Source organism: Hordeum vulgare, chromosome 3H (assembly GCF_904849725.1).
Source record: "Hordeum vulgare subsp. vulgare chromosome 3H, MorexV3_pseudomolecules_assembly, whole genome shotgun sequence".
Lineage (NCBI taxonomy): Eukaryota > Viridiplantae > Streptophyta > Magnoliopsida > Poales > Poaceae > Hordeum > Hordeum vulgare.
This window is the reverse complement of record NC_058520.1, coordinates 161,885,579-161,908,760: the sequence shown is the minus strand read 5'-3', so window position 1 is coordinate 161,908,760 and position 23,182 is coordinate 161,885,579. Positions and strand designations below refer to the sequence as shown.

The window sequence follows — 23,182 nt, the reverse complement described above, 5'->3', positions numbered from 1 at the left end:
AGAATTCCAACATATATCTATTACATAGCATTGCAACCTATGGGTACTACAAAATGTATAAATAAAAGAAAACTACAAAACCTAGAAACAAAATCCTCCTCGTTGTCGTCGATGTCGGCGTACTCGGGAAGCCTTGAAGTTCGTCCATGCTAATGTATGTGTTGCATATCACTCATAATTTGACTATTCTCGTTCATATAGCACGTGCATGCCTAGCTCTTTAACCATCGTGGATTTTAACATAAATATATATTTAATGGTTAACTAGCCTCGCTTGTGAGCATGTGTGCAATATATGGGATAGCTCTTTTTATGAGTTAATTTTATCATGCATTTGATTCCCATATGAATGCATGTAATTTAGGGAATATGTGTTCACTTTATGATAACGGATATATTTTGTCAAACCACGTATGAGGAGGCTATATGGAATTGATGATGCACTAAGTTATGTTTAGTGCAAGTAACATAGGCTATGATCCTAGTTATCATTTAATTTTGTGGGCATATGCACCTTTATGAGGGGAGTGCGTGGTTTAATTTTGATATATATGAGGTTATCTTATAACATGTAAGTTGATTTTATACATGTATTTGTATATAGAGCTCATGGTTTGATTTCAATTTATATGGGATTATCTTTTGACATGTAAGTTGATTGTGTGCATGCACCTTACCCATACTAGTTCCTAACTATATCATATAGAACTAGTGAAATATTTATGTGATCTTAGATTTCAGATTTATTAGAATATTTTATAAAGTTTGGTTTCACTTGTATTAGTACTATCATCACGTAGCAACATTGTGCCCATGTGTAGCCTAACCAAGATGAGTTTAGTAATTTCTTCTTGTTTGTATTATCACCAGCAAAGCATAGAGTATATACTTGTGGTGTAACCAAACTCGAAGCATATGCCAATTTATAAGTGTGTCACATTTCCATTACATATATGCATGCGCTTTAACGGTATAATATGATTCTAACACCTATGTTGATACACTAGTTTTATATGAGGGACTAGTGACATGGGCATTTTGATTAAATTTCACTTCACTCGTATTATTACTATCACCGTGTAGCGATATGCCCATGTGTAGCATAACCGAGTGAAGCATGATGATTTCTCTTTGTTTGTATTAACACTACCAAGGCATAGAATATATGCTCGTAGTGAAACCAAACTGGGAGTATGCGTCAATTTACATTTATGTGGGCATGATGAAAATTATTAATTTAGTTTAGCTATATGAGACTAAACAATGCATAGGGTAATTATTGTGTATGGGTATTTTGATTATCATGTTTATTTTGATATTAACAACATGATGCACTATGCTATTTCTAGTGCCAAATCAGTATAAGAAAATCATATGTCGCGCAATTCATTTAGATGATACATGCATGCATCCATATAAGGAAATACATAATGTGATTTATTTTATGATTGCAACACCGATTCATGCATTTAGGGGATTAGCATATACTAGAATGTGGGGCAAATATGTCCTAGATTCTATCGGATAGGACTTCGTGAGACCAAACGGATATGAAGTTTTACTTCTATTCTTGATTTATATCAACATGGGGTCTGAATCGCCATCTGACCAACCAAGAAGGATTTTATTATGTGTACCTAATTTGTATCATCATAGGACCAAGGATCACAATGAGACCAATTTAGGAATTTGGTTTATTTCCCTTATTTGTATCAGCATGGGGATCGGAATCACCATGAGATCAAATCAAGATCGAGTTTAAATTTAGACAGACCATGGCATGTACGCGATATGGAACACACATATATATATATATCCTAACTTCTATCAGTTAGGATTATATGAGATCTGAACAATATAAGGTTTGATCTCTATTTCTATCCTTATTTCGTATCTTCATGAGACCGGAGTCATCATGCTAATCAAATAAGGAGTGATTTCGTTTGAGGGATCAACATACGCATGATCAAGAATAAAGGAAAACAAGAGCAAGTTAATTTGTTTCTATTTCTGTCCTTAATTGTATCTACATGGGACCGGAGTCATTATGTTGATCAAGTAAGAAGCATGTTAATTTAATCATATTTCTATCCTTAATTTGTATCTACATGCGATCGGAGTCACCATGCTGATCAAGTAAGGAATGATTTAGTTTAAGGGATCAACATGCTTATGCCCATTCATCCCAAAAAAAAACATGCTTATGCCCACACGATCAAGAATGGAGGAAAAGGGAGTTTAGCTTTGGCATCCTTTTCTCACCTTGGCGGACCAGACGAATGGAAGGAGAAGCGACCAATGATCGGTAGCGGCGTCTGGCGCTCGTATATGTCAAACGGTCGGCGGCAGACACTAAACAGTCAACGCTGGATAGCGTAAGTGTTGAGCAGCTGACGACCAGCAACGCCGACGATGAGTAGCCGGCGGCGCGTATGTAGATGGGCACCATGGGCGCAGGAATGAGCGTGTTCATATACGTTTATGTGGCTGGAAGTAGCAGGAGAAGACGAATGAACCGAAGGAACCCAAGAGCAGCAAGGCCCCTGGTATTTAAGGGAGCGGAAAAAAGCAGCAAACGCTTTGGCTGTAGCGCGCGCCCACGTCCTCGATTGTGTGATCGTGCGAGATCATGGGAGCCTGACTGGCTCTTTTCTTTTTGGAAAAAGTCCAAAACAAACCTTAAAGTTATAGACGAAAGCTAAATCAAACCCTAAACTTTGAATTCCTGAAATTGGCACTCCGAACTTGTAATCCCGGTCTATTTTGAACCCTAGGCCCGTTTGACACACCGGGATTCTGACAATACCACAATCCCGACCGGGATAACCTGCTAGGCTGCTACTCTTATAGACAGAAATTGGACCGGCCCACTAACAAAAAAAATTACGAAGTTTAAAAAAAGTTCGCGCATTTTTAAAATTGTTCAGAAGTTAAAAATATTTATGTTTTCTATTTTTGTCACAAATTTTGTGTCTTTTTTGTTTCAAAAAATGTTTGTTTTTTAAATTCTATTCGTATTTTTAGTTCTATTCGTATTTTTAATTCTATTCGTATTGGTCCAACATGCATTTTATAAATTTGTAGGAGCATAATCCTAGCGCCAAACATTCAACGTTTATTGTTATTTATACCTCAAAAATATATATATCAATTTCATAAAATGTTTATTGTTATTTATAACTGAATGTGATGCGGGCCAGCCGCGCAGGCACCTTCTAACCACCGGATGGAGTGCATTTGTCAACAAGAAGAAGCTTGTCTCCGGGGATGCTGTCCTCTTTCTGCGGTAGGCTAACATGATCATGCATCTAAGTAGCTCAAGATGTTGTTGGTCCATTTTAATCATTTTTCATCAACTCCCAGGGGCGACGATGGGGAGCTTAGACTGGGAGTACCCCGTGCTGTTCAGCTGAAAAATGGATCCGCTTTTCCGGCGCTATATAGCCAATGCTCGAACCTTGGTACAAAGAGCATGTTCCAGATCTTCTATAACCCCACGTAATAATCAGCTTGCTTGTCATTTTATTAATGCCTTCGGAAGTTGATGCTTGTTTTTTTTTTAAAATATACTACTGTGGCACTCTTAGAAAAATAGGTACATAGGGATAATTACTGGAACTGTTGATACATATGTGTTAAAAAATACATTGGATACTGAAAAAAAATATACACATGTGGAAAAGCAAAAAGAAAATGAAAAAACAAAAAAAATCAAAGCAGAGGGTGCGCGCGTGCGCAACTGCGCTAATGGGCCCGGCCCAATTCAGCAAATCCCGGCTAAGTTCTGTCAAGGATTAAAATAGATCAGGATCAGTGAGTTTGGTGTGCCGATTTCAGAGATTCAAAGTTCATGATTTGATTTAGCTTTCGTCTATAACTTTAAGGTTTGTTTTGAATTTTTTTTTCTTTTTCTCTATTTGTTTAATTGCTAATCAACCGGCAACGTCTAATCAGCCAATATGGGCTTAGACAACGTGCTGTCGACGTGTGAGTTTTGGCCTTTAGGCACTAACTAATTTGCTTGCATGCAACCGGCTGATGGATTTGGATACGCATGTATGCATGTAGCGATTGCTCCTTTCTTTTAAAATGGACCTAAGCACATGTACGTGATCGATTTATTTAAACGGATCAAGCTTGATTAATTGAAAGGCTCACCTAGTCTTACTTCGCACAAGACAGATGAATCAAAAGATATTCTTTCAATAAAAACTATACGCCACCATTTTGGTAACAGTTTGACATCTTCTTATATATTGTCATACCGGACATTTTTTCTTTTATACGTGCTATGTGACATTTCGTTAACAGCATTGGAATAATGTCTGTATTTATTTCGTATCCAATATTTTAGTAATATCAGCGGTGCTAAGACTATCTGAATTTATGTCGACATTATAATTGACCGTGAGCGACAACACATGTGTATGTGAGCCATGTGTCCTTTACATTTTTAGGACAAAACTTAATGACTATTTATTTTGTCACATTTTATAATTTCTTGGCATTTCTTCAGTATCCGCATTATCCACGCAGTATATCATATGCCAATTTTATTGTCAACACAATTTGAGTGGTTGACTATATTATCCCTTATTAATTATTTTCATTATAAAACAGATGCATTGATATTTTATGTGGTTTATGCATTTTATTTTATCCTGGTCAAAATTCATGTCAACAGCGGGAGTGCTCCGCCATGGGCCGGCCCATTTAGAGATCCTTTCTGTGTTTTAGCCCGTGAACTTTTTTTCTAAATCGATGAACTTTTTCGAAAACCGATGAACTCTTTTTCTGAAATCGGTAAACCTTTTTGAAAATCGATGAACATCATTTAAAATTCTTGAACTATTTTCAAAATCAATGAACTGATTTTTAAATTTGATGAACTTTTTTTGAAAGTCGATGAACTCTTTTTAAAAATCAATGATTTTTTTCGAATTCTATGAACTTTTCGAAAATACATAAACATATTTCAAGATTCGGAACTTGTTTTATAATCATCGAACTTTTTTCGCAAATCTGTTTGTTTTAAAAAATTCTATGAACTTTTCTTCGATTTTTAAGGATCAACACATTCTACATGGGCCGGCCCACGAGAAGGAGCGCTGCAGGCGTCGGTTTGCCTAACCGGCGCTGAAGGCAACGTATACGACCTCCCTCCTAAATGATTTGCGCACGAAATCGCTTGAAGGGCCTAGCCCATGTTTGAGCAGTCCCGCTGCTTTTCTTTGATTTGCTGATGTGTATATTGATTTTTTTTTTGTTGGATCATATCCAGTTTTCCCTCGATTTTCTAGTTTGGTTGTTATTTTTCCTATTCCTTTTTATAGTCTTCCTTTTATTTTATATTTTCCATTTTAGCTTCTTCCTTTTACTTTATTATTATTATTTTTTATATTTAAAATAACGGCCGAAATATAATTTCGAAAATAAATCACAAAGTTTTAGAATATATAAATATATTTTAAAATCATTAATATTTGATAAAATGTAAGAACATATTTATAAAAACAAGAGCAGTTTCTGAAATACACAAGCAATTTTTCAAACTGTCAAACATTTTTTTGTTTTTTAACTATTTTCAAATTAGAGAACAGTTCTTAAAATATGCATAGGTTTATTTTGGTTGAATCGTATTTTATGAAAATATGGATACTTTATAAAAGTGTCGAACAAATTTTAATTTTTATAACATCTTTTGAAAACAAGAATGTGGTTTTAAATTTAATATTCATGGGAACTTTACAAGTTCAATGCTTTTAATAAATATTCGATTTGTTTCGCTGCAACCTTATTTCCAAAGAAGCTAAAAACCCAACTTAAGCGAAAACAAAATCGTTGAAGTCTGCCACAGTAAGTAGCGCCATACTTGGGTCGGCCCAGTCAGGACGCTCTTTGCTGCTTGCCGCTCCACAGAGACCTCCGGGGGGAAGGATGGTGACGGTCGGGCGCTATAACGCATTGGCGCGCACGGTGGCGCTGTAGTTGCGTCCATATATAAAAACGTATCCATCACCCGATGGACGTCGCACATTGCTAGCATATCCTGTTAGTTGCCTCTCCTTCCACACCTAACGAAACAGGAGAGCAAGCAAACAAACGCGTTTACTTGTCAGGGTCTTAGCTCGCCAAGTCCTCTCCCTCGCCTCGAAATGGCGTCGCCGTCCAAGTCGGCAACGACGACAACGACGTTCCCTCTTCCCAGGTTCCGGGATCTCATCGAGCACGACGAAGAAGATGACTTCGTTGAGGAGGAGGAGGAGGACGACGACGACGACGACGAGGAGGATGACTGGGACATCAGGAAGCGCATGTCCCTCCTCGCCGTCGAAGGCTCCGACGGCGGCGACGCCGACGATGAGGAAGACGGGTCGGCAGACGTCGATGAGGAGGATGAGGACGAGGTGAGGTCCGATGGTCTCAACGGTGAGTACGAGAACCAGCAGTGGCACCCGTATGAGAGCCCAAGAAATCTAAGGCCTCCCTCCTCGGCCTCGCTCCCTGGCACGCCGGAGCGCGGAGCGCCGTCGCAGTCGCCGTGGCGCTACTCCAAGGACTACGCCAGCGAGACAGAGGCGGGGTGGTGGCCCGGCGCCCCCCACGACAAGCGCCGTCAGCACTACCGGCGTCAGCGGATGATGCGGGAGGTGTGGCTCGATCGCGCGTGGCAGATGAGGAAGCAGCGGCAGCAGCTGGGCGAGCGCGGCGATGAGGTCACGGTGGTGGTCGGGAAGGGCGGCGAGTCCCCTGCGCGGGGCGGCGTGGCCATGGACATGGAGGAGGTGCGTGCTTGCAAGGACCTCGGCTTCGACCTGCCGTGCGACTGGACAGTGGAGATCCCCTCCTACGCGGCCCCCAACATCGACACCGCCAGCAGCGGCGGCAACTCCCCGGCCTCCGGCAGCTGGCGCATCTCCAGCCCCGGTTAGTCCCCTGAACATCGCAAACCACTACCACCAGCTACCTAATTAATTTTCTTTCCATAGCGCTGTTACTCGTACAAACAAGACTGACTGGGCCAGCATGCCAGCATATAGAAGGAAAAATAGCCCCATCCCTAACCCACGTAGTACGTGCTCACAACTTTCACAATAACTGGGAGGCTACAACGTTTCATCCGTCTGCCGGAGATCGATCGCCTCGATCGCTTTACCGGACAGTTTGCTCGGCTACTTCGTCGCACGTCCATTCCACGTCAATTCTTGGTGGGGCTTTCGGGGCACGGCGTTTTGGCTTCCCAATCGTTAAATTAAAATTCTAATTTCTTTTATACATGTGTTCATGTTAGTGTATAAACCTCATCTCAGAAAAAAAAATGTTAGTGTATAAACCATGTTAGACAATTTTCGCACAAAACAGAACATTTATGTTTTTTCCGGAAAAAAGAAGTTCAGTGGTCTACAAATGCCAAAAACTTGACACTCAACATATTGTTTTCATAGGTCAAAATGATCGGGGTTTTCCCCTAAGCATTTGCATCTAGCATTTGGAAATATACATGTCAAAAATTATTTATATCTATTTTACACTTGCAAAAAATATAAATTGGTGTGCAAGAGCAAATGTTTCCCACTTTGCCGAATTGGTGGACCAGTAAAAAAACATATATCATAAGTGAAATCCATTACTGATAAAAAAATAATGGAATTAATTCCAGCCCCGGTTTGCCTCACTTAAAGCATCCTCAATCGTGACTCGCAAATTCGAACCCTCAAACGTTCACGCACGCGTCCGGTCAGTGACTGGACGTGTCCCCTTTTTGTCCATCCGTACAATCACACTCTTCGTCGTCTTCCTCATATGTCCGATCATTTGCATGTGATTAATAAAGAGGAAGAGAGAGAAAAAAAGAATGAATAAAAAATAATGGTCCGTTGTGGGATCGCGTCCTATGTGATGGATTAATCGGACACGCTCGGCTCGCGTTCGCGAGCCCTTATATTCTTTCCATATTTGAGATGGATATGAGGATTCGCGGACAGTCCGTACATATAGGGACGACGTGAAGGGTCTAGTTGGATCACTGTTTTCCTTCTTTCTTTTGTTTGGTCGCTGACTGAACACGTTCACGAACGTATGAATGATCATTTGAGAGGTCCGGTTCGGCACTCCATTGCAGCGTCCTCATTTTGCTTTATAGATAAAACATCGACCAACACATTACATAGAAGGTATCCCAATCAGCCGAACAAGATACATGGGTACACAGGAGAACAAAGCTATAAACAAGAGAAGAAAAAAAGATAACGTCCACATGCATGGATCTACGTTCGAGCACTAATCTTGACAATTATTATCAGTTTTTTTGTGTCACGTAGGACTGGGCTGATGTGTGTGCATTTAACCACTTTGCCCACACACCCGTTTCTTTCTCAACAGGATTCTTTTTTGGTTTTTGGCTTAAAAAATGTTTTGTCTCCTAATTAAAAAATCCAATTAAAAATCCGTTTTCATCATCAAATTCGTCTCGACGAGATCTTCAAAACTAGATCCCATGTCGATATATTTTGATGAATTTCTTTTTTGACAACAGTTGACATGATGTTGCACTATAGTTGTTATAGTGTTTACACTACAGTTGCCATGACATGTTCTATCTATTTTTTCTTCTGAATTTAAAGCTATCGTTATATTTTTAATTATTTTTTATGGCAATTTTTATTAATTGACCATGGTAATTTTTAGTAATTAACCATGACAAATTTAATAAATTGATCATGGCAATTTTTAGTAATCATTATGGCAAATTTAGTTTATAGATCATGGCAATTTTAGAATTTTGATCATGATCGATGATTTTTTTTTTTACCAAAAGTTGCCATGATGTTTACACTATAGTTCTCATAGTGTTTACACTAAAGTTACCATGATATGTTCTACCCATTTTTTATTCTAAATTTAAAGATACCGCTATATTTTTTAACTCTTTTTTGGGGCAATTTTTATTAATTGACCATGACAATTTTTTCACCATGGCAATTTTAGTTTATGGTTCATGGCAAGTCTAGTTTCTTAATTCCCTGTGTTTATAATATGTTAAAATTTAGTTTTAAATGTAGAAAAAATAGCTAAAACATATCATGACAACTTTAATATAAACATCATGACAACTACAGTGTAACAACATGACAACTGTTGCCTGATTTTTTCTTTCATCAAAATATATTGATATGAGATCTAGTTTCGAAGATCTTGTCGCGATGAATTTAATGATGAAAACGGATCTTTTGTCAGATTTTTCATTTACAAAATATAACATTTTAAAAACTAAAAATCCAAAAAAATACCCACATGCATGCATGCGGCATGGACATTAGCTGTTTTGCCCATACACATACATATGAACTGTTTTCTTTACACATCATACAAAACGTGTTGACAACACGTCTTCACGCCGACACATGTGGAGGACAAAAAAAAAGTAAAGAGACGTTGTTTGATACTGCCGAAGCCCTCATCTAGTGAATCACTAGCTGATCTAGGTAATGAGTGTTCTTTGCTTCATTAATAAAAAATGGAGCAGGGAAAGACCCCTTTTATTTAAAGAAAAAAATCTAGGTAACGAGAAACATAAAGCCCTCAAATCGCCCTGATCAACCAGAAACTATTATATCATGTGTACCAGCTATATGTAAGTTGCTTGAAAACTTATTTTAAGCATATCATTTTTTTAGCCATTACATTAAGAGATCGAATTTCTCTTCCTCCTCTTCTTTACAGAAACGGCTTAGAGCATCTCTAACATGCGCGCAAACGCGATGCATTAAAATAATATTTGCAGTGTTGGAATAGTAATTTTGTACATGCAGCACAGCGTTGGCTCCAACGATCATTGTAAAATATTACGCGCGCGAGCCACTCTAGGAGACGTTGTAAAAAACGGCGCGCCCGTCCAGCACAAACAACATTTGACACTCAAACAAAAAAATAAAAATCAAACACATAGAAAATAATCAACAATAAATAGTTCAATTTTATTACAACTCAAACAAACAGTTTATCTTTCAATACAACAAATAGTTCAACAATACAACATCAAACATACAAATTACTAGTTTTGTCGGCCATTTGATGCCCACCACACCTCGATTAGATCCTTCTGAAGATCATCATGCGTTTCAGCACATCGAATGTCATGATAGCAGGCAACAAATCGGACCACCTCTCAGCCCTCCGTCGCACTCGCACTGGACGTCCCAAAAGCTCATACTGGGAGTATTCTAAATCTTGTCCATGCTCATTCTCGATGATCATGTTATGCATGATCACACATGCGTTCATTATGTACCAAAGGACCTTTTGATCCTAAAATCTAACTGGTCCTCTCACAATAGCAAATTGGACTTGCAAAATCCCAAAAGCTCTTTCCACATCTTTCCTAGCCGCCGCGTGAGCATTGTGGAAATCAAGATTTTTCTTACCTTTCGTTTTTCAATGGCTTCATAAATATTTGCCACTTTGAATAGCTGCCATCCGCAAGATAGTAGTCATAGTTGTATGTGTGGCCATTGGCTACAAATTGCACAGGTGACAATTCATCATTTGCAATCCTATTCATGAGTGGTGACCGATCAAGAACGTTGATGTCATTCAAAGATCCAGGCATTCCAAAGAAAACATGTCAAATTCAAGTCTCTTGATCGGCCACTGCTTCAAGGATTATAGTGAAACCCTTTTTTTGACTGTGTAATTGTTCATGCCATGCCTTAGGACGGTTCTTTCAACTCCAATGCATGCAATCTATTGAGCCAAGCATACTTGGGAACCCGCGAGCTTTGTTCATCTCCGAAAGCCTTGCGGCGTCTTCAACATTGGAAGCTCTCAAATACTCCGGAGCAAACACTTGCATAATTCCAACTGCGAAGCGCTTGACACACATGATGGCTTGACTCTCAGCCACGGTCAAGTGGTCACCAACTAGATCAGCCGGAATACCGTATGCCAACATACGTAACGCGGCTGTCACCTTTTGAAAAGTGCTATGCCTGAGTTTTCCGGCGGCATTCCTCCTTTGTTGAAAAAACTGATCATGGCTCACCAGTTTCTTTGCAATGCGTTTGAACAACTCGGTGCTCATCCTAAAACAGTGCCAAAAGTAGGACTCGGGGTATACGGGATAATCCATAAAATAGTGCCTCATCAATCAGTTGTCGGCATTGATCTTATCCCTCCAAATTTTCCGACGGCCCATAACCGAACCATCGTGCTTCGGCTTTTTATTGACGTGCATAGCTAGGATCATTGCAAGGTCCTCCTCCTCTTGAATATCAAATTCTTCGTTGGAAGAATCATATGATGAATTCATCTAAAATATCAAATTTAAACTAGTCTATAAAACTACAAACAAGATGCACTAAATTCTTCTACAAAATGTGAAGTTGAAGCAATACATACCTCGCAAGCGTTTTGTCAAACACCTTGTGGACGCCGAGCGGCAGTGGACGGCGGGGCGCTGTTCGTCGAAGGAATGGCGAGCTCGAAGGACGGCGGAGACGAGAGGAGGTGGAGGAAGCAACGACGACTCGTGGGGATAGGCCGGGGAAGCGTCATCGGGTTGCCGGAGTAAATGAGGATGTGCGGGCGGCGACATCAGCGGCTGGATCCGACGGTTGTTGGAAGTTGCGTGCAAGTCGTCAATGTGCAACGCGCGGGAGCGGATTTAAGAAATAAGTGACGCGCGATGCCTTTTTGCTCCGTGCGCTGAACCAAGTATAACACACATGTTTTTTACGCATCCGCTGAAACGCTTGAAACGATCACAAACGTGTAAAAATGACGATTTTTTCATGACAGCGTTAAAACCGCGCATGGGTTGGAGACGATCTTACCCAAGTAACAAATTCAGTCAACATAAGCTGTTGTGATATCATGCGTTCATTTACAAAGTCTTTTCGGGCGAAAGCACCTACACACGCTTGCGTGCACATATTTTGTTTCAGTGACACGACCGTTGCTTTCGCAGCACGCTGCCATTCCCCACTTCCTCCCCCGTCTTTGTTGATTCGTGGCGATGAACGGAGTCTGTTTGTGGATCCTGGGTGCATGCATGCCGTTTGGTTTAGGTTCCGATGGGCGATGGATGGCGACGGACGCATGTGTATGTCCGTCGTGCGTGCTTCCTCTGCCCTGGATGACCAGCTGCTTTGTGCTCGCTAGTGTTCGTTCGCCACGTTTGCTAGCTGGTTCCCTCGACTTGCTGCTAATGATCATTCCACGCACCTTTTGCTGATTCTATTCACATCCATTGGTAACAAGGACACTTGTAGGGCGACACGACACTATATGCTACCGCTAGTTTGTCGGCTTCTTGTATGCCACAACTACAAAGAACGTGCAAAGCACTCGCTAATGGTCTGACAAATACTCTACATGATATCCTCCCCCTGTTTTTTTAGTTTCTATATAAAATTTCCCTGTAGTCAATCTTCATAAGAAAAATATATTAACGTTCACAATATGAAATCAGTATCATTAGATGCATCATGAAATTAATTTTCATACCATATAACTTTGGTATTACAAATGTTGATATTTTTTAAGATCAATTTTGGTCAAACTTTATGTAGTTTGACTTCAAACAAATTTTATGCGCGGAGTAAAAAGAAATGAAGGACCAATACTAGGGTAGAATGACACATTTTGCTTCGTATGTAGTCTCCTAGTGGAATTCCTAAAAGGTCTTATACTCCCTCCGTTTTAAAATATAAGACCTTTTAGAGATTACACTAGGAGACTACATAAGGAGCAAAATGAATGAATCTACATTCTAAAATATGTCTATGTACATCCGTATGTAGTTCATAGTGCAATATCTAAAAGGTCTTATATTTAGAAACGGAGGGAGTATTTTGGAACGGAGGGAGTAGATCCCAACACAACAACTCAGCTGTATGCCAATCCTTGCCTTCCTCGAAGAGTGTGCGAAGCACGACTGCTACAGAAGGGAAGCATTGCACATTTTATTAGAAGGAAAAAATATTTGTATAAACCACAACATAGAAAGCAGAAAAAACAATGATTTGACAAAGTTTGGCAACACTTTCTTTCTTCCCAAATCGTAGTAATCTAAATTTTGTTATGCCATTGACCCGAATGTAATTCTCATTCCAGTTTGAAATGCCCATTTTTGTCACTTTTATTTTGAAAAAAGTTCAAGAATTTGAAAAAAGACCATTTCTCTCTTTTTTGTGGGGGAAAGGGCGGTGCGGATTTTTGGAACCTGAGCTTATATTAAAATTTAGGATGTGAAATTACTCATACAGTTTGACAATATCGTCCGAACCTGACCCCAAACACACTGCAGTGCGCAGCGTAGCTCGTCCCTAGGCAACAAGGCTATGACTCGCCCTATTTTGTGATCGTCTGGCTAAACTAAATACAAGCTCCCTTTCATCAGCATGAGAGATTTCTCGCTCACCAGTGTCATATGCTTACCCTCTTTGACCATAGAAACCCCTTGGAGCAGTCCATCTCCACTATGATGGGTAGCTCGGTTCTTTGCAGTATGAGATGAAGCCCCTCTATGCACCCCGATCCTATTTGCTGTCTTATAAGCATCAGTTATAGGCAATTTTGCTACCTGGTGCAAACCCCTCCCACACTACGTGGCAAATGAGTTGTCTCATGTATGTGTTTTTTTCATAGTTTTCTGAGCTTTTTTCTTGGGGTTTTTCCTGACATGGTTTTTACTCGGGTTTTATTTTTGTTTTCTTACTTCCCTTCCCCTTTTCATTTTATTTTCCATTTTTTCTTTTCCTTTAAAATGTATGAACTTTTTTGATTTTTTTTGTAAATTTGTGAACACTTCTCAAGTTCATGAATGTTTTCAAATATTCAAGAACTTTTTTCAAGTTATATATATTTTTTCACTTTCGCAAACTTTGTTAAGTCATGAACTTTCTAAAATTCATGAGTTCAAATCTATGAACTTTTCTAAATAATGATCTTTTTCAAGTAATAGACTTTCTCCAATATCCTCAAAGTTTCAAATTAATAAACTATTTAAATTTTCCATGTTTTTTTTGAAAATTGTGAACGTTTTCCAAATTTGAGATTTTGTTTTTCAGTTTCATGACCAATTTTCAAATCCATGAGCCATTTTTAAATACATGAACACATTTAAAATTGATGAAACAATTTAAAATTTGTGAACATTTTTTCATATTCATGACTTGTTTTTGAAATTTGTGAATATGTTTGTGGGAATTCATGATCTTTCTTTCAAATCGACAAACTTTCCTGACATGCATGAGCATTTTTTGATATCTATGCACTTGATTGAACTTCGTGATTGTTTTTTCAATTTTCACGAACTTTTACCCAAATTAGTGACCAATTTCTAGAATTCATGATTTCTTTTTTCAAATTAAGAACTTTTTAAAATTCATTATTTTTTATAAATACCAAACTTTTTCGGAACCGCTATAGTACCTCGCGATGGTATAGTGACTGAAATCGTTACAATACGACGACATAATGCCTCGACACCGCATGCTGCAGACTACAGTGCTTCGCAATTGGCAGCCAGGTCGGGATGCTTTTGCGCGAGGTGAAAATTGGCTCTACGGGCGCCAATTAGGAGCACTACTCTCTACACGCCTTCAATGATGCTTCTAGGGGACTATCGCAAGTGCGAAAATATTTTTTTGTTTAGAAAAGGTGCGGAGTTCTTTGCAGGTTGTGAACCCAATGCAGCCAATATGGTCGCGTAGGACCATGGGGGACTATCGTAGGTGCGAAGTTCTTTTTTTGGAAAAGGTGTGGAACTCTCTGTAGGACGTGAACCCAATGAAGCCCATATGATCGCGTAGAACCATGTCGTGGCTCACTTGGCCACTCTATACTACATAGCTCCCATCAGAATTGGGTCCTAATACGTAGACGTGTGGATATTAAGAGGTGTTGTCCACACATCGCGGATATTGTGTAAGGAAACGGGTGAAACATCTAACGTCCACACAACATGCATGCATGTGGATATTTTTTTGGATTTCCAGTTTTATTTTTTTATCTTGTAAATGAAAAATCTGATTGAAGATCTATTTCATCATTAAATCCATTCCGACGAGATCTTTAATACTAGATCTCATATCAATATGTTTCGATGATTTTTTTTTGGACAACAGTTGTCATGATGTTACACTATAGTTGTCATGATATGTTTCAGCTATTTTTTCTTCTACATTTAAAACTAAATTTTGGCATATTATAAAATGGGGAATTAAGAAACTAGACTTGCCATGAACCATAAACTAAAATTCCCACGGTGAAAAAATTGCCATGGTCAATTAATAAAAATTATCGTAAAAATAGTTAAAAAATATAACGGTAGTTTTAAATCTAAAAAAAATAGGTAGGACATGTCATGACAACTTTAGTGTAAACATCATGGAAACATTTGGTCAAAAAAATTCATCGATCATGGTCAAAATTCTAAAATTGCCATGATCTATAAACTAAATTTGTCGTGATGGATTACTAAAAATTACCATGATTCATGCATTAAATTTTCCGTGGTTAATTACTAAAAATTATCATAGTCAATTAATAAAAATTGCCCTAAAAATAGTTGTAAATATAACGATAGCTTTAAATCTAGAAGAAAAAATAAATAGAACATGTCATGACAACTCTAGTGTAAACGCTATGGCAACTACAATGTAACATCATGGCAACTGTTGCCCGAAAAAATTCATTAAAACATATCGATATGGAATCTAGTTTTGAAGATCTTGTCGAGACGGATTTAATAATTAAAATGGATTTTTAATTGTATTTTTAATTAGAAGATATACATTTTTAAGCCGAAAACCCCAAAAAAAATCTGCTGAGAAAAAACGAACGTGTGAACGAAATGGTTAAATGCTCACACACCAGCCTAGTTCTACGTGACACAAAAAAACTGCCAAAAATGTCAAAATTAATGCAAAGCACAAACGAACACAAATTATGAACGGTTTACAAACGCCCGTACATGTGGGCGTTATCTTTTCCCTCATTTCATCCACCCCTCCCTTGATGGTGCAACATCCGGTCTGGATGTCCTAGCATTATCATACAACTCTACCAACATCTTCCATTTCTCCAGATTACGTTGATGAAAACCTTTGATACACAACAGGCATGTGGCATAGTGCCTGTTTAGGAATATGACTGAGGCCAGAGTTGGTGGCGGCACCTTGTCACGCGTAATTTCATTCCAGATATGTCAAGCACGCCAAAAAGTCATCAGCATGATCACACGCATCGTTTCACATGTGGGATCCATTACACCGAACTGCCAATCCGGGCTAGTGTTGGGAATACTAAAGTTTACTTCCTCCGTCTCAAAATTCTTGTCTTATGTTTGTTTAGAAATGAATGTATCTAGATACTAAAATGTGACTAAATATATTTATATCTAGATAAATTTAAAATAAGAATTTTGGAATGGAGTATAAAACTATATTATTTATTCGTACCAAACACCTCATAGTTTTTGAACAGTCGTTTCTAGAAAAAACCATATTATTGGATGGTGATGTGTTGTGAAGTTTTTTCTTTTTTCCTTCTATTGTGTTATGTGAGGCTAAGAGCATCTCCAACAGACTTTGTATATTTGATTAGGATTGCTAAAAACTGGAAATATAAAAACTTAGTCTAAAAATATTGCTTCAACAGTCTTTGTATAAGTGGTCTTCACACAAATTATTTTACAAAGCTTACTATATTTGCATCCACACTTGATATATTTGCAAAGTGAAAAGGCATTTGCTATAATTTTTATCAGCCCAGTTTTTGTGGTCCCCTACATCCATTTGTTTCATTGACAAGTGGACCCCATCGCCTCCTAGACTCCTGCTGCCCTGGACCTGGCACATGTCCCCACGTGTCATTGAGATGCTTGCTAAATTTTATAGCAATGTTGTTGAAGCAAAAAACTGTTGGGATTGCTAAATTTTTTCTTTCCTTTTGCTATACCCATTTTTTAGCAAATCAAAACAACAATGTTGTTAAAGATGCTTTAACAGATGAATGCATTCATGCTCCATGTACTTTGGAACAGGTGACGATCCCAAGGACGTGAAGGCGAGGCTCAAGGTGTGGGCGCAGGCAGTGGCGTTGTCATCTGCCTCTAGGCTCGGCTCTTGATCCATGGTGCATGATAATTTATGATCAGTTATGATCAGTTCCAGAACCAACACAGCCGTGTGTAAATTACCACAATTTTCCTTCCTTTCCTCGAAATAACCTCGTTCAGAATTTATTCTGACGTTGCGTGTACGTGTCCCATTGCACACTGTCATTGCACATACTTTTTCAGAAAAACAACACTTTGTTAATAGCACTAGCACCGAAGAGAAAAAACATGCATACATACTCGTACATCAGTACATGGTTGTGATAAGTTTCTGGGTCCCGTCTTTCATTTTTATTTACAGTTTGGATGTGTCACCTAGTGGCATGTGTGGTCGTTGTGGATCGTTAAATTTATGGGTAGTACTAGACGTCGGCGCGTCGGCCTGAAAACTCGACCGATCACGGCGTAGTCCTACGATTGGATGCTCCCGCATCGTTGGATCTCTCCCTTGCCCCTTCGTCCTACTCACGCAGCTCAACCACATCCCGATCCCCCGCCTCCCCTACATCTCACACGCGCCGTCGTCTGCGGATAGCCCCACGGGCTCCCGCGCGCTCGTCGTCGTCGTCCTAATCGTCAACCTGATCACCGCCCTCGCCGCTGACGTCGTGGTTCGCAGCAACCCACCACCCAACATCTCGCCTCCTGTGAAGAATTTTTTTTTTGTCGGTGGTAGGAAAAAAAACAATACGGTTGGAACAAAACAGAACGACGGATGTAGCAAATTTGTATAATGGTTGTAGCATTTTTCCATCATGGTTGCAGCTCGGCCATGCCAACGGTTGTAGCAAAAAAAATACGGTTGCAACAAAACAGAATGACGGATGTAGCAAATTTGTATAATGGTTGTAACATTTTTCCATCATGGTTGCAACTCCGGCTACAACTCCGGCGAACTTTGGTTGCAACTCTCACGGACGTGGTTGTAGCTTTTTTGGTCAACGGTTGTAGCTTCTTTGGGACGCTTGTAGCTTTTGTGGTACATGGTTGTAGCATTCGCGACACCATCCTTGCAGGTCCTCGTGCAGCAACCTCACATGCCGACCATGGGATCACCCACCCCCGTTCTGTTTGCAGCTCCTCCCTCTGCCGGTTGCAGTTTCCGTGTAGCCGGATGTAGCTTTTCCGTCCACCATGGATCTGACGGACACGAGAGGAAGAAGAAGTAGAGAACAAAGGGGAAAAACTGGGCACGAGCGGGGGATCTGAAGGAGGCAAGGGATCTGACGGAGCGAACAATAGCGATCGGCGGAACGCTTCCGCCCCGTGTAGATGCGAAACATTTTCCTAAATTTATCACACTCGGTCAGCAGAGTACGGACCACCGGCGATAGGAATGTGCATTTGCCAGGATGATTCCGAGTAAAGGCGAAGAAAAGAGGGAAAATCTGAAGGTGTCATTTAGGTGCTCTACTTATTTTTTTGCGGGCGTGCTCTATTTATGATACAAGAGATAGAACGAGAGACATAGAGAGAGAGAGATAGCGGAGACGATTCATACCGTATATTTCTACAAGAATCACAGTCATGTAACACTTATTTTATGTTGTTAACTAGTATGTATATTGAGTTAAATATGTTGGAGGTTTTAATTCTAATCGATTTATGTCAAGCTAGTCCAAACACTAGGGACTTCCGCGTATCTGTCACCTTAGTGGTCGTCCAATAAGATTTTAATTATCTAGCCCATAACGCTACGCGAGACGGTCCATGAAGTTTACGACATTAAGCATGTTGCAAACACAGTTTGTAAAACAGGCTATGTTACTAACATACAAAGCCCCAACAAATAGCCAACACGTACATATCTTGATCATTTTTATATTGATTGTTTTTGCGACATCATTCTTGCTACAAAAATTCTTCTCCAACATCACCTATGTTACAAGAATTTGAAAAACAAAAAAAATTCTATGACACAACTTTTGCTGCAATTTTTTTTTGCAACATGATCTTTGTTGTAAAAGTAACACTTAAGATTGTAACGTGTCATGCTAAAAAACACTTCAGGTGGTTTTGCAACAAAGCCGCTGTTACAGAGTGAACACCATAACAACTACCTTGTTGCAGTTTACGATGCACATATTTGGAAGATTCGCTTTTGCAACATCAGCTCTATTGTAAAAAAATTATTACAAAATCCATGTTGCAAAAATAAAAATCTATGACAAGTACTCTCTTGAAAAAATCCCGCAACACAACCTCCGACCGACGCGCCCAGGAGATGACTCCCATGTATCCATCACCTCCGTGGCCGTTCGATTAGGATTTAATTGTATATCAGGTAACGTTACATGAGACGGTCCACAAAGTTTGCAACATTGAGCATGTTGCAAACACAGTTTGTAAAACAGGCTATGTTACTACCATACAAAGCCTAACAAATAGCCAACGCGTACACATCTTGATCATCTTTATATTGATTTTCTTTTGCAACATTGTTTTTGTTGCAAAAATTCTTCCATAACATCATCTATCTTACAAGAATATGAAGAAAATAATTAATCTATAACACAAATTTGGCTGCATTTTTTTCTGCAACATGATCTTTGTTGTAAAAGTAACACTTAAAAACACTTTGGGTGGTTTTGCAACAAAGGTCTGGTTGCGGAGTGAACGCTGTAACAATCACCTTGTTGCAGTTTACGACGCACACGTATGGGAGATCTGCTTTCTCAACACGAGCTCTGTTGCCAAAAAGTTGTCAAAAAATCTCTGTTGCAAAAAAAATCTACGGCAAGTAATTTGTTGAAAAAACCCGCATCACAATCTATGTTGTAAAACATATATTCTCTAACATAATCTTTGTTAAAATTGTTTCTGCAACAAGACCTTTGTTGCAAAGTAGATGGAGACATTGAGCCAGTAGATTGTGCCGCATCCAACGACTCGCGAGGCGGTAGATCTTTTTAAATGATTCGCCGGCCACGGGACCGACAGATGGCTCCCGCGTATCCGTCACCTCCATGGTCGTCCGATTAGATTTTAATTATATAGCATGTAAGGTACGGAAGACGGTCCACGAAGTTTACAACATTGGCCATGTTGCAAACACAGTTTGTAAAACACGTTATGACTAACATACAAGCCCCAACAAATAGCCGCATGTACATATCTTGATAATCTTCATATTGATTTGTTTACAACATCATTCTCGTTGCAAAAATTCTTTCGTAACATCACATATGTTACAAGAATGTGAAAAAGAAAAGAAAATCTATAACACAACTTTTGCTGCCATTTTTTTGCAACATTATCTTTGTGATAAAAATAAGATTTAAAAAACATTTTGGATGGTTTTGCAACATAACCACTGATGCGAAGTGAACAACCCAACAACCACCTTGTTGTAGTTTACGTCACACGCGTTTGGGAGATCCGTTTTGCAACATTAGCTCTATTGCAAAAAATTGTAACAATATCTCTGTTGAAAAAAAATCCATGACAAGTATTTTGTTGAAAAAAAATTCTTGGAACACAATCCATGTTGTAAAACATATATTCTAAAACAAAATCTTTGTTCAAATTGTTTGTGCAATAAGAGTTTTGTTGCGAAGTAGATGGAGACATTGAGCTAGTGAATTGTGCCGCATCCAATGACTCACGAGGTGGCATATCTTTTTAAAAGATCCATCAGACGACGCAACCGATAGGTGACTCCCACGTATCCATCACCTCCGTAGTCGTCCGATTATATTTTAATTATGTAGCACGTAACGCTACACGAGCCGGTCCATGATGTTTGTAGCATTGGGCATGTTGCAAACACATCTTATAAAACAGGCTATGTTTAACATAGAAAGCCCCAACAAACAACCAACGCATACATATCTTGATCATCTTTATATTGATTTTTTTTACAACATCGTTCTTGTTGCAAAAATTCTTTTGTAACACCAACTATGTCACAAGAATGTGAAAAACAATAAATTTTTTTTCTATAACTCAACTTTTGCTGCAACTTTTTTCGCAAGATGATCTTTGTTGTAAAAATAACATCTAAAAAACACTTTAGGTGGTTTTGCAGCATAGACGCAGTTACGGAGCGAACACCGTAACAACCACCTTGTTGCAGTCTACGACACACATGTTTGAGAGATCCGCTTTTGCAACATTAGCTATGTTGCAAAAAAATTGTAACAACATCTCTATTGCAAAAAAATAAAAAAAATCTACGACAAGTACTCTGTTGAAAAAATCCCGAAACACAGCCTATGTTGTAAAAAATGTATTCTGCAACATAATCTTTATTGAATTGTTTCTACAATAAAACCTTTATTGCAAATTAGATGGATACATTGAGCCACTGGATTGTGCCATATCCAACGACTCGCGAGGCAGCAGATCATTTTAAAAGATCCGCAGGCCGACGCGAGCGACAGATGACTCCCATGTATCCTTCACCTCCGTGGCCGTCCGATTAGATTTTAATTATATAGAACGTAACACTACGTGAGACGGTCCATGAAGTTTATAACATTAGACATGTTGCAAACACAGTTTGTAAAACATGCTATGTTACTAAATACAAAGGCCCAACAAATAGCCAATGCATACATATCTTGATCATCTTTATATTTTTTTACAACATCATTCTTGTTGCAAAAATTCTTCCGTAACATCACCTATGTTACAAGAATGTGAAAAACGAAAAAAATAATCTATAACACAACTTTTGCTGTATTTTTTTCCTGCAACATGATCTTTATTGTAAAAATAACATTTAAAAATGCTTTGGGTGGTTTTGCAACACAACTGTTGTTGCGTAGTGAACACCGTCACAACCATCTTGTTATAGTTTATGACACACATGTTTGAGAGATCATCTTTTGCAACATCAGCTCTATTGCAAAAAAAATTGTAACAAAATCTCTCTTGCAAAAAAAAAAAATGTACGACAAGTACTCTGTTGAAAAAATCCAGGAACACAATCTATGTTGTAAAAAATATATTCTGCAACATAATATTTGTTGAAAATGTTGCTGCTACAAGACCTTTATTGCGAAGTAGAGGAAGACATTGAGCGAGTGGATTGTGTCGGATCCAAGGACTCGCGAGGCGGCAGATCTTTTGAAGCGATCCGTTGGCCGACGCGTAGCTGTCCCCATCTTTATACCCCCTATAGAAGAGATGGTGCATGCCAATGGTACGTCTGCCCCCTTTGTGCAAAGGAAATTAAAAAATGCAACCGCATAACAATCGAGCTCTAGACTGCCTGAGACGCCATATGAAGAAATATCATCTCGGCCAAGCGCGTGCCAATATACAAGTCAAATATAAAAAATAATGAAACTTATGTTGGAAATATGCCCTACAGGCAATAATAAAGTGGTTATTATTATATTTACTTGTTCATGGCAATCATTTATTATTCATGTTATAATTGTATTAATTGGAAACTCAAATACATGTGTGGATACATAGACAACACAGTGTCCCTAATAAGCCTATACGGACTAGCTCGTTGATCAAAGATGGTTAATGTTTCCTAGCCATAAACATGAGTTGTCATTTGATAACGGGATCACATCATTAGCAGAATGATGTGATGGACAAGACCCAAACCGAGCATAGCTTTTGATCGTATCACTAAGTTTATTGCTACTGGTTTCTGCATGTGAATGTATTTGTTCCTATGACGATGAGATCATGCAACTCCGTGACATCGTAGGAATGCCTTGTGTGTATCAAATGTCATAACGTAACTGAGTGATTATAAGGATGCTCTATAGGTATCTCCCAGGGTGTCTGTTCAGTTGGCATGGATCGAGACTGAGATTTGTCACTCCACATGATGGAGAAGTATCTCTCGGCCCACTCAGTAATACAACATCACAAGAAGCTTGTAATCAATGTGACTAAGGAGTTAGTCACGAGATCTTGTATTACTGTAACGACCAAGATGCGGTCCTTTCCGATCTGGGGGTCGAGGCCCCCGAATAGGAAAGAAGCGCATCTAAGTGTTTCGCAAGCAAGTAAACATAGCACATAATAATAATTACAGTAGACAATCTGGGATTCAACTGTCTTCTTATTAATAATGCAGAGTACAACGCATAT

The 23,182-nt window shown here is 39.0% G+C and overlaps 1 protein-coding gene across 1 annotated transcript; it reads left to right on the top strand.

Annotated features, from left to right (window-relative positions):
• The first annotated feature begins 6,024 nt into the window (after positions 1–6,024).
• LOC123443357 (amyloid-like protein 2) lies at positions 6,025–17,324 on the top strand. The gene is made up of 2 exons (XM_045119699.1): positions 6,025–6,927; positions 17,048–17,324. Exons 1-2 carry the CDS (start codon positions 6,156–6,158, stop codon positions 17,131–17,133), a joined length of 858 nt encoding a protein of 285 aa, XP_044975634.1. The 5' UTR covers positions 6,025–6,155; the 3' UTR covers positions 17,134–17,324.
• Positions 17,325–23,182: the final 5,858 nt, after the last annotated feature.